We start from the raw sequence: 15,086 nt of genomic DNA, 5'->3' as shown, positions 1-15,086 counted from the left end.
CTTTGTTTCCCACCTCCACTGAAGAACACGATTTTTTCCCTGTTAAAATTCCAAATGGGCTAATAAGCATGTTTTTCTTTTCCTGTTATAGTGTATGACTTGTCTTGGGAAGTGTGAGAGACAGGATGCATGCAGGCTAAAAGTGTGCATGATAGCTTATTGGAGAAAAGTTTGGCTACTCCTCATTTAGTTCTTTTTATTTTTTACCTCATTAACTATATGACTGTTGCATAAGAGTAATGAACACAGTAAAGTTTTTAAGATAAGAAAGCATATATTTTTTTTCTTTTCCCCATCTATATTAAACTTAATTCATGTGATGTTTTACATTAAAATCTTACCATTCTTATCATTTGTAACACACATGTAACCAGAACACTTGTTCTTCAGGCCCTGTCTGCCCTTCCCAGTTTCACCCAACAGAGAATGGGGACTAAGAAACAGAACTGAGTGGTTTCCAAGTTTTCATGAAATCAAACCTTCCTCCCAGGTGAAATACAAAAGCAATTGCTGGTCATATTAGATACTCTGACTCCTGTGAAGCAATGGGAAGCAGCTTCCAACGCAGATCTTGGATCTGATAATTTAGTGTTGAGCATGAGCATAAAAATTTTACATGTATTTCAGTTCTTTTTTAATTAATGCATTATTTAACTGATATTAACAACCATTAACACCTTCTCCTTTGCAAGATTACAAAATGTAACTGACTTGTCCTGAAAGATGTTAGAACTCATAGTAAGCCTCCCTCTTCAATAGCTGAAGGATAATGGTCTCACAAACACCAGCTGGGATATTAGACACTTGGCAGACTGAGACAGGCAGCAGTTCCAAGTGCCAAGCAGACACTTATCTAAAGTACTATGGCCAAATTTCAACTTTCCTGACACTTGTGACTGAACAAAGTTATGTTGATTTGAACATGGTCCATCTGACTTTTAGTTGCGGTCTCTGCATTTACAGTTTGTGTTTTTGAAGTCTTTTTAAGTTCCGTGAATTAAAAGTATGGCTTGAAGCGCAGGAAATATCTTGTAATAATACAGCATACTCAGTAATGTATAGGCTAAAGTCAGACAAATACTTTTAGCATGAGTCCTACTACTGAACTTGGTAATTACATAGAAGTATGTAAGAACATAGACACAAAGAAGTGGGTTAAAAAGCATAATTAAAGCTCTGAAACAGTAGCTGCCTGAGGACATCTCGGGCCAGGTCCTACTAAATGTAGACAAGCAATGTAAGAAGGTAAAATTCTCTGTTTTTTCTTTCTTTTTTTTTTTTTTTTTTTTTAATAACAGGAAATAACTCATTAAAAAGATACTTCCCCATAATAATTATTTAAAAGCAGACATGAATCAGAAACTTCAGTAGCTAAACAAGACCTTTGAAACTGCAAATCTCTGGTTAGTAGCACTGATTGTCTTTCAGTGTTTTTAAAGTCTGAATAGTTGATTTCAGTTGTAATTTCTGCGATTTCATTACCAAGCCCAGCTCTCTCATTTGTATCATATATAAAATACAGCCTAAGCTGAAATTACTACATTTTTTCCATTACATGCAATAGAAGTTGACAAATAAAACATAAATTTCAACATATGGATGGTATATTAGAATATTGACGAAAATGGAGATAACATCACAACAGTGTCTTGACATGCTTTATAGACACCTTACCTACAACTTATCTTTGATGCTAGATTGTAGAAGTGATAAGTTTTATACACCATCAAAGTAGGAGAAAAATTTGACACCCGATTCTTACAGAATTTTTTAATAACTGGCTACTTAGCACTGTACTTAAGATCAAGTGTTAAATTATATTTAGCTTGATTATCATAGAGTACTCTGTAGCAGAACTTAAGGACTTGTTTCAAAAATGTCTCATGGAGAAAAAAAAACCAAAACCAAAAACTTTTTGGCTTGGGAGTTCACTCATTTATATAATGGAGATATTTGCTATTCTTATCTGAGATACTTAATATCCATTTTCACCTATTGAGCCAGCCAGATAAAAAATTACAAAAGTTTCAGTGTTAATATATACATTATTTTATATGTGTATTACATACTTTTTCCATTTAAGATTTCCAGACTCGGTGGAGTTAAACCATTTGTCTGAACAAAGTGCATTATGACAGCTACAGCTATTGAGAGTTTCTAGTATAAGTTCACAATGAGATTATCACCAGTAAAAAAGGGTGCCATTAGACACGGCCATGCTTAAGATATGATATAAATTCTTCAAGGACAAAAAACCTCCGCACAGACAACAAACAGAAACAGATTTTAAAGCAGCTCACCAACCACAAAGCAGGAAAGGACTTATGTCCCAGGCTTGTCATGCCTACAGGGCCTGACGGCTACAAGGCAAAAAGCTCCTCTTGTTGGAATATGTTTGTGTAAAAATACCATCCCAAAGAATTTGGATTCCTGAGAGCATGAGGAAAAAGTGATGCCATATCCAGCTACAACATGAGTTCGTTTTTTATAATATAAATTGTCAAATCGTACTGAGAATAACTGAAAAGTTTTGTGTGACCACTGCCAACATTTTCAGTATTTTTCCAACACAGAACATTTCTTCTGAATTAATTAATCTGATCAGGCAAAGGCTCTTAGCTACACACGCATTCTCTTTCATCCCTCATGCCATATGGAGCCTGCCGTGTGAAGCTATAGGGAGAAGTGGCACTCTGCTCTTTCACCCCTACACTGATCTGTCTGCACTGGGTTTATATCTAAGCTGCTTGCACTTGGCAAAATTGAGAATTACAGACTCAGATTCAAAAATATAGATTCAAAATTCAGATTACAAATGAAGATAATAAAACCCAAAGTTAAGACATGCAGAAAGACTGCCTTAGGACATTCCTAATTAATACAAAAGTATAAACTACAAGAATTTTTAAGGTAGTAAAATTCAAGGCCATTGAATGCATGGGCTGCTGTACTGATGTCAATGGGATCTGAACAGACACAGTTAAAATCAGAGGTTAATAGTCACTTTGCTACATTGTCTAAGATTTTTTTAAGGCAAAAATAACCAGAATAATTTTCCTCATATGGAAGTTCAACACATAAAGCTATTAGAACATCTATTCTTACCTGTCCAAAAGAAAACAAAGAGCTTGTGTATCATAACTGCAACAAAAAATAAAACTCCTAAAACTTAAGGGTCTCCGATTACTTATTTGTTCAAAGTTAGGTGCTTAAAGCTTGAGCAAGATCAGTATTATGAGTGATAGTAAACAGTATAAACAGAAGAGGAAAAAAAAATCGTACAACAGTCAAGTGTATCTGCAGTACCCGTGTGAACGGCTTTATAACACGGATTCTCTTTACTGTGCAGTAACATTTAGACTCAACAGTACAATAAATCTCTCTCCGAAGTAGATCTGTGTATATAATAATTAACAATAATAACAACAACAAGAAGAACAACAAGAACAACATAGCATTCTGTGCTACTATAATACTGCCACCTGTGAAATCCAAGGAAATCTGAAACATGAACTTAGTTTAACATCAGAAACAGAAGCAATAGAGATTAGGAACCGACACAATACCAGGACAGTGCTACTGATCACAGGTTTTACAGATGATAATGTCTACAGGAACCATAAGAAAGCACTGCAAGACTTTTTTGTTCCCACACTTGTTAAACATTAGCAGGCTTAAATGTAATTAATTAATGCACAGTGTTGCAGAAGAATGTTTTGGACTGCCAGAATAATCACAATGACAACAACTTCTAATCCTGTTTTTTTTCTTATACAGTAATATAAACACTTTCAATATCATAAAATACACAATGCAATACAGCTGAATTAATCAAACAGGGAAAATATAGCTTGGGGCATTTTGTTATTCTTGAGTGCTTGATGTCACCACCATAATATCACATTAGCACTATTTCTGATGTATTTAAATAGAACAGTATATGTAACGCAACACACGCCCTTCAATTCCATTTTACTCCTCTGCTGCTGCAAGAATCCTTTGGAATATTTGGATGTTAATTATTAAGAAATACTTCTATGTATTCCATGCAGGAGAAAATATCTCTAGTGGTTAATATACTAAGAAACTGTGGTTACACAGATTTTTTAAATTCCTTGATTGTTTCTCACCCTTTTTGTTTCATTAGCAATATGTTAATGTGATGAAATATAGAGTAGTGAACTAATAGACTAGAGAAGACTGCCAAACACCAGCTTTGCCTCTGGCCAGAGTGTTCTGTACACCTGCAGTCTTGAAAACACTGGAAAGGTTTCTAATTTCATGTTTTGAGAAGAAAAATAAAATGCTCTCAAGGAGTTAGAAGACTTTGCATTTTGGCCAACTCCACTTACATTTTTGGCTTTATATCCCAAAAGCAAAAAGAGGCAACGGGGAGATTTTCTTGCAGTATCCAAATTCAGCATGAATCAGGAACATAGCAGTGTCTTCTGCTCTTTACCAAAATCTCTTGAGCTGTTCTAAAAATGGACTTTAAGCTAATTATTTCATGAAGGATTGCATCACTATACAAATTTCTCTAAAAATAGCTGTCTTAGAATTCTCAAAAGGAATCTTGGCCAGGATGATTATAAATATTATGTAATCACTCAGCCAAGCCCTCATGCTGATTTGTTTAATACTGTATTTCTAAAAGTTTTTTTAAGCCTACTACAAAGTTCTATGGCTCTCAAAATAGAGCATTTGGTGTATGAATCAGAACAATTCCAGTGGTTCTGTTTTACTGGGAATGCTTTTATTTAAACCACTAAACAATAAATATTTAACTGACGGATTGCAGCTGCTAAATTGTCCTTATATCACTAAAATTAAATATGCTTGTTTCTTATGAGAAGGTGTTTGTAACACAGAGGTCAGTATTATTACTACTAATTTCACAGGTGGATACATTGTGATACAAATAATTTTCCTAGGTTATCAAAATATAATATGAAAAAACCTGTAAAAGTAAGACAGCACTTGAGATAAAACCAGTGCTTTTCTTCCAGCTTAGAAATAACAGCTATACTTAAACTCACACAGTCACAATCCATAAAAAGACTGCTCTAGTCATTCCCATAAATTATATTTTGGTCTTTAATATATGTACATCTGTAGCTTCATATTTAAAACAAATCACATATGTTCTCATTCCACTACAAAGGCAGTATATTTCATTTTTTTTAAGATGCTCCTTTATCTTTTTCATTGTGAAGAACTGTGACAAATTACTTCAAAATCAATGTCTTGATGACTTACAATCTGTTTGATGTTCTCAAAGGCCAGAAAAATAAGAATACAAAAACTAGAGAAAGGCATTCAACTGTGTATTTGGTGCTAGGAGCATTACTTCAGTAACGAGCTATTTAAAAAAAGAAAAAAACCCTGAAATTTGCAACTGAGACTTTATTAAACTTTCTTCTTTTTGAACGCATTACATTTCTGGTTTAATTCTATTTTGGTTTAGATTACTATTGTGATATCCATTGTCAGTCTGTGGGCACTGTTGAGCAATGAAAATCAGTATATTTGTCAATGCAGAAAACATTGACATTCTATGACTAAAAAAATAATTGATTAGTTCAAATGCAAAGGACGCAGGTGTCTTGTGGAATTTGGGGGTGGGGGGAAAGGGGGGAATTTGGAAAGTAAATACTTTGCCTCCAAGCTGAGTAATAAGTGACTTCACTGTTGTAAGACAAACTACATTAAAAATAAAAGACATAAAATAACATCAAGTTTATGACATGGATACACTCAAATGAATATTCATGCCCGAGCAGGCCGTGCACTGTATTTGTTTTACCTTTGCCAGAATGGTGCCTGTTCAGACAATAGCCTGTTACTCCTAGATATTGAAAAGTTCTTGGTACTTTTCTTCCTCTCATGGAATTTTTCATTCTCACTGCCTATAGCACAAAGTTAATAGTCTTCTGAAGCAACCCTAAGGAAGCTTATGGAGAACGAGGAAGGTTCCCGTTGAAACAAAAAATACACCAGGATGCTTCAGAAGTCTACCAGAGTGATTAGAGAAGTTTTTCACAGTGTAAGTCTGTGGTAAAAGCAGCTACATTTGCATTTAGGCAATTCAATCCCAGTGTAAGTCTGTGATACATTACAGTGCAGTGATAGAATCTGTTTTTCTGGCCCTAATCCAATAACAATAAAATTCTATGAGTAACCTCAATACATTGGGTTACTCCACAGAGTTTAATAGAATTGACCTCCTGAACCTTTAAGACATCTACTACATACTGTGCCCTATCTCTTTAAATATGAAGCAGGCTTTTGATGCCTGCAATGACCTCATATGGTGGGAGCCACTACAGCTCTTTTACAGCAATCTGAGTAGCAGGAGATGAATCTGCAAACATTTTGATGTTCCAACTAAGTAAGCAGCTATAAATGTTATGAAGTCTATCCATTAAAACTTCACAACCCCTTCCCTTAAATTGCGACCCTCACTGGTCTCATCAGAGTTAGGTGAAAGAGCAGTAGATGGCCCTCTCCTGCATACAGAAATATTAAGGAGGAGTGTTCGCATTTTTTGTATGAAAAAGAAAAAAAAAATCTGACTCTAGCAAATTTCCTTTCATCAACAGGATTCTCCAGAGGAAGGCAGTGACGCCTGAAAGATGATATTCCTGGGTATTCCATGTATACAATCAGAAATCTTAGATTCTGATGAATTTACAGATATACCTCTCCTTCTCTCTCTCTCTCTCTCTCTCAAGAAACAGCCTTGGTAGCTCTCTCCAAAAAAGCCATTTGCACTTGCTTTTTCGTATCGGCAGAGGACTTTCCAAGCTACAGCTATCATACCTCGGACAAAGAAGCCATCACTTTGCAATAGCAAACTAGCATCCTAGGCTTGGAGTCTAATTCTGTGCTTTGTTTAGGTATTATCCATTGTAATGATCCACAATATAACATGATTTTGAATTGCTAGAAATATGGAACTGGAGTTTATTAACTACATGAGAAAGTCTAGGATGCCACTGAAAGACACAGCAGCAGAAACAAAAACTCAGTTTCTGACAGAAAGAAACTCCCCAAACTGCAAACAAAAGCAAAAATCAGATCAAACTATCAGATATATGATGATGCAGTATGAGGGCTGAAGTTTCACAACAGCTTATTTAGGCAAAGTGATTCACCTGTCTATAAAGATCACAAAATAAAACTTGATTGAAATAATATTTTCTATTTCAAATGGTAAAGCTCTTCCTCGCTGAAGGCTAATTTCAAATTATTGCTGCTTTCCTAAAATGAGAAGTCTTTGAAAAAAAAAATGCTCTAGGGAGACATGGAGGAGATAAAGAGAGCAGATGCAATTAGATGCTCAATTGCAGCATCATTACATGAACTCTGCAGTATAATGAGGAAAACGTAATAAGATTACGTAAAGAAACTCTAAAATGTTGCTTCTATATGAGTTTTGCTGACATCTACAACAGTGCATGTAGATTTCTAGGCAAGGTGAAATCGTGTTCAAGCAAATTTCTAACTTCAGTTATTCCTCTAAAATAATTACAAATTATTTCCCAATAGCTTGGCTACATCATTTAAAGACAATCCCTATCAATTGCTGCTTTAAACTTCAACAACTGCCCTTCTTTTTCTGCAGATCTAACACAACAGTGAAATGAAAGTCTGGGTCTGAAGAGAACACTTCTCAGCAAAATTTGGAGAATATAAGTAGCAGCACAGGAATTGTAAAAAGAAGACAGAAAGAAGTGGAGCAAACCAACTTTCTTCTGAAACAGTAGAAAATACTTTTACATTTAATGAAAAAAATCTCATAAAACTGATGCACCTGCAATAGTAGCAATTTTGTAGCAACACAGAATAGATATAACAGTGGTTTTTGTGTTCAGGAGATGCAATATTTGATGTGCAAATCAAGAATAGTACTTCCTCTAGGATATAACTATATCAGAATAAATATCTGAATTGCAGACACTGAAGGAGAAAGGAGGAGTTTGTCTGTAACACATTTACTTTTGTCAGCTGATGCCTCTTTGCGGAACAGGGAAAACCTGCTCTTACTGCTGCTCTGCTAGTAGGATTTTCAGCCACAGTGCTTCATATGCAGCCAAGCTTTCCCATCACTATGAAAGACAGAGAAGCATTGTGAGGAGCAACGTAGCAGGAAATGCACTGGATTATTTAAGGTCTGCATTTCTCATCCTTTGCCCTGCTGCCTTGGTAAGTTCTCAGCCTCCTGTAGCCATGAACAGAAGGCTTCCTGCTTGATTGGATCACAGAACCATAGAATGGTTTGGGTTGGAAGGGACCTTAGAGACGATCAAATTCCATAGAATGGTTTGGGTTGGAAGGGACCTTAGAAATCATCTAGCTCAAACTCCCCTGCCATGGGCTGGGACACCTCCCACTAACACCAGGTTGCTCCAGGCCCCATCCAGCCTGGCCTTGAGCACTGCCAGGGATGGGGCATCCACAGCTGCTCTGGGCAAACTGTGACAGTGTCTCACCGCACTTACAGGGAAGGATTTTGTGCTTACAGCTAATCTGAATCGACCCTCTTCCAGTTGAAAGCCATTACCCCTTGTGCTATCACTACATGCCCTTGTGAAAGGTCCCTCTCCAGCTTTCTGGCAGGCCCCTTGATGTACTGGGAGGCTGCTGTAAGATCTGCCTGGAGCCTTCCCTTCTCCAGGCTGACTGGCCCCAACTCTTAGCCTGTCTTCATAGGAGAGGTGCTCCAGCCCCCCTGATCATCTTCATAGCCCTGATAGATAGATGCACCAAAAATCCATTTGCTACTCTGGCTACACATGAAGGGAATATAGATTTTTATCATTGTCCACCATGTTATCTTGGCTCTCAAAGCAAAAATTCCTCCTACACGATAGAGCAGAACTGGATTTGGACACCTAATGTTTAGTATTATCTAGTGAGTCATCTTCTAATATTTATAAATATATCTTCTTTTGTGATCATATTAGGCTGGAGAAGTTGGATTTTTTTTTGTTATTTCCATCAGTGGTATAACAGCTGTGGAAATGGTGGATGGGACAAATAAGGCCATAAGAAAAAACCTGATGCTGCAGCTGGTCATTCACTGAAGTTCTAGTGTATCAGAAATAGATTTGGAGATGACACATCTCAAACTGAAGAACAGGGTGGATATATAACACACTGTGGAATCTGTCACCTCCCCCGCCCAGCCAGCACAATCATAGCAAGAAAGAGTAGCGCTAACAAGCCTTTGTGTTGGATGCACATGTGAAAGCTTTGGGGGTTGACAGTGGTTCTCCCCAAAGGGATTAAAGAAGTATGAATGATCTCTACAACCTCTATTATCAGATAATTCTCAAGTGTAATAAAGTGGTGACCTAGTTAAACCACATTCCTGTTCCTGGTGTCTCTTTTTTTTTGTGGTGTCTGAGATAACAGGGAGATTATTTTGGCATCAGTTTAATCTAGTTAAATAGCTTTACTGAAGATCTTTATCACTATAAATAATGGAGGCATTTGAAGTATTTGGTTACAATTCTAACTGAAGTTATCCAAAACAATGCCTCTCCAGCAATCTTGCTGTTCCTTCACTCCGAAGAAAGCTATGAAAGTTTTGAACACTTTTCAGCGATAGCTTAAAGGTACTAAAACAAAGAAACAAAAAAAAAACCCAAACCAAACCAAACAAACAAAAAAAAAAACCCCAAGAAAACCTCCCTGTTTGCCAATGCCTCTACTGGACATTTTTAAAATCTCCATGACAGGTATCGTGGAACATGACAAAATGGTGTATTCATTTACTCTTCAGTAACAAAAGATAAAGGTGAAATAAGACCTCTAGAAGAGAAGATAACAACCTTCTCTTTCCCAAGGCAAACCAAAACAAAAAAACTAGAATTATTTGGAACGTGACATCATCTGCTCCCCTGCAGCACAGTGGGATGAAGTACTAAAAAGCATAAAGCACAACTGCCTATTTAGCATATAAAATTTGGGTGAAGAGTCTCCTGGCCAGCTGACTGACCTGAGACATGAGCGCATCATGGCTGGAACACGGGTACTTGGCTGGAATGTCTGTAATGAAGTCAGCATCACGAGTGGATAAGTTCCTGCTCAGGGGCTGTTTCCTATTTTTATAGACCTGTTGGAAAAAGCTATAATGATTAGATCTATGAGGTCAGAGCTGTTGGGAATTTAGCATAGCAGCAAGGGTTTTCCTTCATTTTCTGTTATTGAGTGCATGGAGTTCTACAGTATGTAATGCATGATTCAGAAGAAAGAATCATAACATTGACTGTGCAGTATGTCCTAAACATCACTAACATGGCATGCTCATTTGTAAAGTGGCACACTGTGCCACTGTGTCAAAGTGACAAAGGGACAAACTTTGACAGGCTAAGGAGACCAGAATGATTTTGCTGATGGTATTCTCCTCCTCTTCAAGCAACAATCACAGAGTTTAGTAATATCACACAAAAGAAAACATCAGATACGACACCTTCAGATATGGTCTGAAAACATCTTTCTCATCTTTTTCACCTATTCTGAAAGAGGAAAGTGTTTAACAACATACATGACACACAGCACAGGTCTTTACCACCTAGGTTATCTGAACATCCTTTGTCCTCTTGCCTACAGCACCTCTTCTGGCTATGAGTATTACCTTACAAAAATCAGGGGGAGTATCCACTGCACAGTATGCAGAGTTTTAATCATTTTAATTGGACCAAGAGACCTATATACTGTGTCTGGTATATGTGTACTGTGTCTAGGACGGTTATTTTCCTCATAAATAAAGCAGAAGATAAATTAAATTTGCTTGTGATAAAATCTATTTCTAGAGTTTGTAACTACACGTTTTTTTATTAAAACCTCAAATGACTTACAGCGTTGAAGACAGGGTGATTCCTACTAATTTGAGAATTTATTTTAAGGATAATCATGATTTCCAGATAACCTCTTAGAAAGCCTGAAACCTTCTGAAAACACAATTATTTTACAACAGATAAGCAAATAACTGAACAGAAGAGGGTTAGAAAATTCAACAGAACAGATAGATCTTGCTTTATGGCAAAGAGCATCTGCTCTCCTCTGTCTCACGTAACGAAGAAGGTTGCAAGCTATATGAGGAGGGAAAACAAAGTGTATTGGCTGCATATGATATGAGCCAAGCAAACGTGCAGCTAAATACTGAACAACCATAGAGAAGCAATAAACACTTACATTGAACACCTCCTACCTTTTGTAACTGCTGTCACATGTCAGACCTGGCTTGAAGACTTTCAATATGAGGTTAGAATAAAATAGTACAAATGAAAATGATGCCAATTTTCTGTTGCCATGAAAGTATGAAAATTAATGTCTCCCTACCTGCTGCTTTAACTGATGTACTAATCTGTCCTTCTCTCGTTTGAGAGCCATTACTTCCTCTTGAGTCTTCTTTTTCTTTGAAGCAGACAGTTCAAGCAAGGCAATGTTTGCATCTTTTTCACTAATTGCAGCAAGCAAAGCTTCCTGTCTGATGAAATAAAATTAATTTTTTTTATATTCTCATTAAAACAGAGCATATAATACTATACCATAATACATGAGATATTTCTTTTAACCAATAGAACAATCAACCACATTCTGAACACTCTTTAAGTAGCAAAAATTTTCAAGTCTATTCAAATCATGAATAAACCAATTAGCCGAAATGTCTTTTTAGATTTTTCATTATTTACTATTTCATAAAACATTTACCTCAGTGTATTTTACAACAATATGCTATCTAACAGTTATTTCTGTGAAATGGCTTGCTTTTAAATATTTTTGGTATTTATTTATTTAAATATGGTATTTATTTATTTAAATATACTTTCCTGAATTCTACATTATCTTACATAAATCTGTTGTGAATTATCCAAATCATACAGATTTAATAAAAAAAAAGGAAAGTGATACAGATAAAATGTATGTTTATATTATCTTGTTAATTTGGTACTCTCAAGACCTCAATACAGAAACCTCTGAACATCTTCCTCACATTTACTTGAATGTTTTCTGAAGGATTCATTATTATTATTCATGCGTCACCACAAAATTATAATTCTAGAAGTAAAACATAACATCTAGAAAAGAAGTTCCTTGATTCCTTTTCCTTTGGAATCTTGAGCTCTCAATCTCCATAAAGAAAACAGAAACACAGAGTATTCAGAAACATATAAAATTACATAGAAGCTAGCATGGGCATATTGTAAATAGTTTGTAAGGACACATGACAAAGCTGATTTTTACAACACGCAGTTGGAGGCACAAATCTTGCCGTATCTTACTATTTTTTATACTCTAAAAAGCTCACACTGGTAAGGTCATAATCTGTCCCCCATTTTCCTAAACAACAGAAATATATTAATGTTTCAATGCATTCCATGACAGACTATGACTTATCAGCCACAAAAAAGCATATAATACTTAATAGCTTTTAGAACAGAGTATGTTGTGGCCTATGCCTTTTTCCAGGACTATATAAGATCAATCAGTAAAAAATAAACACGGATAAATGAGTCATAAATTAACCTTAGGCTCCAACTGCTAATAAATGTAAGAATACAGCTCATGAAACTCATACAGTCAAGGTGAGCTACAAGTTTGGAATTCTCATAGTCCTTTGCTTGCCAGCAAAAATGTCAAGAAAGCTATTTCACTTTTATTTCAAAGTTCCTAATGTATTAATGTAAATATTTATAGGACAATATTTCTGATGGAGTCAAACAAAAACAACCCATTTATTTTACTCTCAAAGTTATGAGACATGGATCAATTTTAGATAAACAGTTGCATTTTATTCACACACTTAAATAGTCTCATTTATTATTCTGTCTTCCTCATTCTAATCACAATTAAATGATGTTTAAAAGAGGATTCCATAAGTCTCCAACAGTCTTAATTATAGATGAGAGCTATTAATTATTTCAAATAACAGTTATCAAAGAAAAAATAGATCAGATAGTCACATACCCATAATGCTAATGTGAAATGAGATATAGATCTATTTTCTATAAACTTCATAATAATGCATAAAACTTGCTGCATAGTAATTTGTAAAAGACTGTCAGTGCTTTGATGTGTTGTGCTCGAATACAATATCAATTCCATGACATCTTCATTAAAATGTTAAATTTTTAATGTACTGAACTAGAAGAAAGCTGATTTGCTACTGTATTCAAGAATTCCTCTAATTTTGCAGAAAGCAGAGAATTTACATACCGTATAAAATCTAAATATGCCCTTTTTTGAGCATCTGGCTCAAATTGAAAGAAAAACGTAACACAATTTCAGCTTTTTCACCACAGTACCTTTTGCATAGAACTCTATACTTTTCTGTTCTATAAATGTGTCCTAACCCTAAAGGTGGTGGGTTTTTTTCCTGAGGTGATAACATAAGCTTTCTAAAAGGAAGTGACAGCAACAGGTATTCTGTGGCTTTAAAGTCAAAGAAACAGTATATTGCATTATTAGATAGAATATTCTTCTTACAAATGAAACAAGAATAGGTTAGTACTTCTACAGTTCTCTGATAGTAGACTATTAAAATTACAAAGAAAGGTTAGTCAGAAGTTTTGACAATGTTCCAATGGTTTTGTATCAAGGAAAATTTTCCAGTTTTAACTTGTATCGAGCACAATTTTGTTGCTATTTTGAACATTATTAAAAAAAATAAAAAGGTTTCACGATGTTCCTCTGGTTTTCAGGATACGTAGGACCAAGATTTGCCCAGTCTGCAATTAACACCAGTGGGACTGAATCTTAAACTTTAATTCATGGTAATCATTGCTGTATAGTAGACACCTCTGGTAAACAGCAAAATATAAATCTGTTTATACTATAATTATCAGTATAAATATATACTTATTTAATATCTGAAGATAAACATTGTCATAACCATCACAAATGCAACACACTCAGAATGAAAACAGGTAAAGAAATTTACATCTCAGAAATTCCAAGGTTTTAAAATATATTAGATTAATTCTTTAAATTATGTAAGTTAACTCCATCCCAGCCAGACCCAATAAAATGTCTGCTTATCTAACAGCAAATTTCACGGTAAATACTTGCCATCTATGAGGTTTCCAATGATATATGTTATTTAATTACGTTACACGTATTACAGCTGTAAAAAGCCATACACAGAATAAACATATCAAACTGACCTGAAAACTACATGAAGCTATACCAAAATTTTACTACTCCTCCAAGATTATTTCACTGCCTCAACCTTGGCAGACAACACAAACCTGATTAAGTGAAGAGTCAGAACTACTGAATTATTTGGTATCATTTCTTTGATAATGGGATTCACTCACATCCATCTTCTTTGTACAGCCAGCCAAAATGATCACGTTCTTGTGGTCATTACTGTTCAACTCTGCAACACTCTCTAGCCCCACTTTAAAGTAGCAGATGAGATAAAACCTTCCATGGAGAGGACAGCCAGTCACCACTCTTTGAAAAATCTGAACTCTGGATTCTGCAGCCCCAAAACTACAAGATTTTGCAGACCCTAGCACACTTTTTCTCAGCTAATGGTGTTGAGGGGATATGAAAGCCAATCAGAAGTTATGAGAATGTTTTTGCAAGGGAAAGCTAACAATTTTTTTTTTTCTCTATTGTCTTGTGGCTTGCAGGATAATTCCATGCAGCACACCACCTCTATCTTGGGAAAATACTGGGGAAAATACATAACCAAACACTTAACTCCAGGAAATAATGATTCATACCAAACACTTCCAGGAAATAACGGTTCATAGTTATGTGAAGTAGCTGCTGTCATATGGCTTGGTAAGTGCTCCACTGAGATTCTCTAAGATTTGAAACAAACCCACAGCACATACCTTTTTGAATTGCCCCCTCCCCCCAAAAAAAAATATTGCAAATATATTTTTAAATTCTTATCTTTATAGTAAATATAAGTGGAGCTGGGAGGCCTTACACCTACGAATGTTGAGAGACAACTGCACAAGAATATAAGGATGGGGATTTCTACTGAAGTCCTTCCATAGCAATGTGGAATGATGAATACATCTACACAGATGGGCAGCTGAATGCAAACTCACATGCCCAGT

The 15,086-nt window shown here is 35.6% G+C and overlaps 1 protein-coding gene across 6 annotated transcripts in view; it reads right to left on the bottom strand.

Moving 5' to 3' along the window:
* The window catches only part of ERC2 (ELKS/RAB6-interacting/CAST family member 2), a 521,662-nt gene that overhangs the window by 145,946 nt on the left and 360,630 nt on the right, over positions 1–15,086 (bottom strand). For all 6 annotated transcript variants that reach the window (XM_040593123.1, XM_040593126.1, XM_040593127.1 and 3 more), the window contains one exon: positions 11,350–11,497. In XM_040593123.1, the coding sequence (XP_040449057.1) occupies positions 11,350–11,497 (148 nt within the window). The remainder of the gene's footprint in view (positions 1–11,349; positions 11,498–15,086) is intronic.

Source organism: Falco naumanni, chromosome 4 (assembly GCF_017639655.2).
Source record: "Falco naumanni isolate bFalNau1 chromosome 4, bFalNau1.pat, whole genome shotgun sequence".
Classification (NCBI taxonomy): Eukaryota; Metazoa; Chordata; class Aves; order Falconiformes; family Falconidae; genus Falco; species Falco naumanni.
Note: the sequence above shows the minus strand (reverse complement) of the source record. Positions and strands in the feature narration are given on the sequence as shown.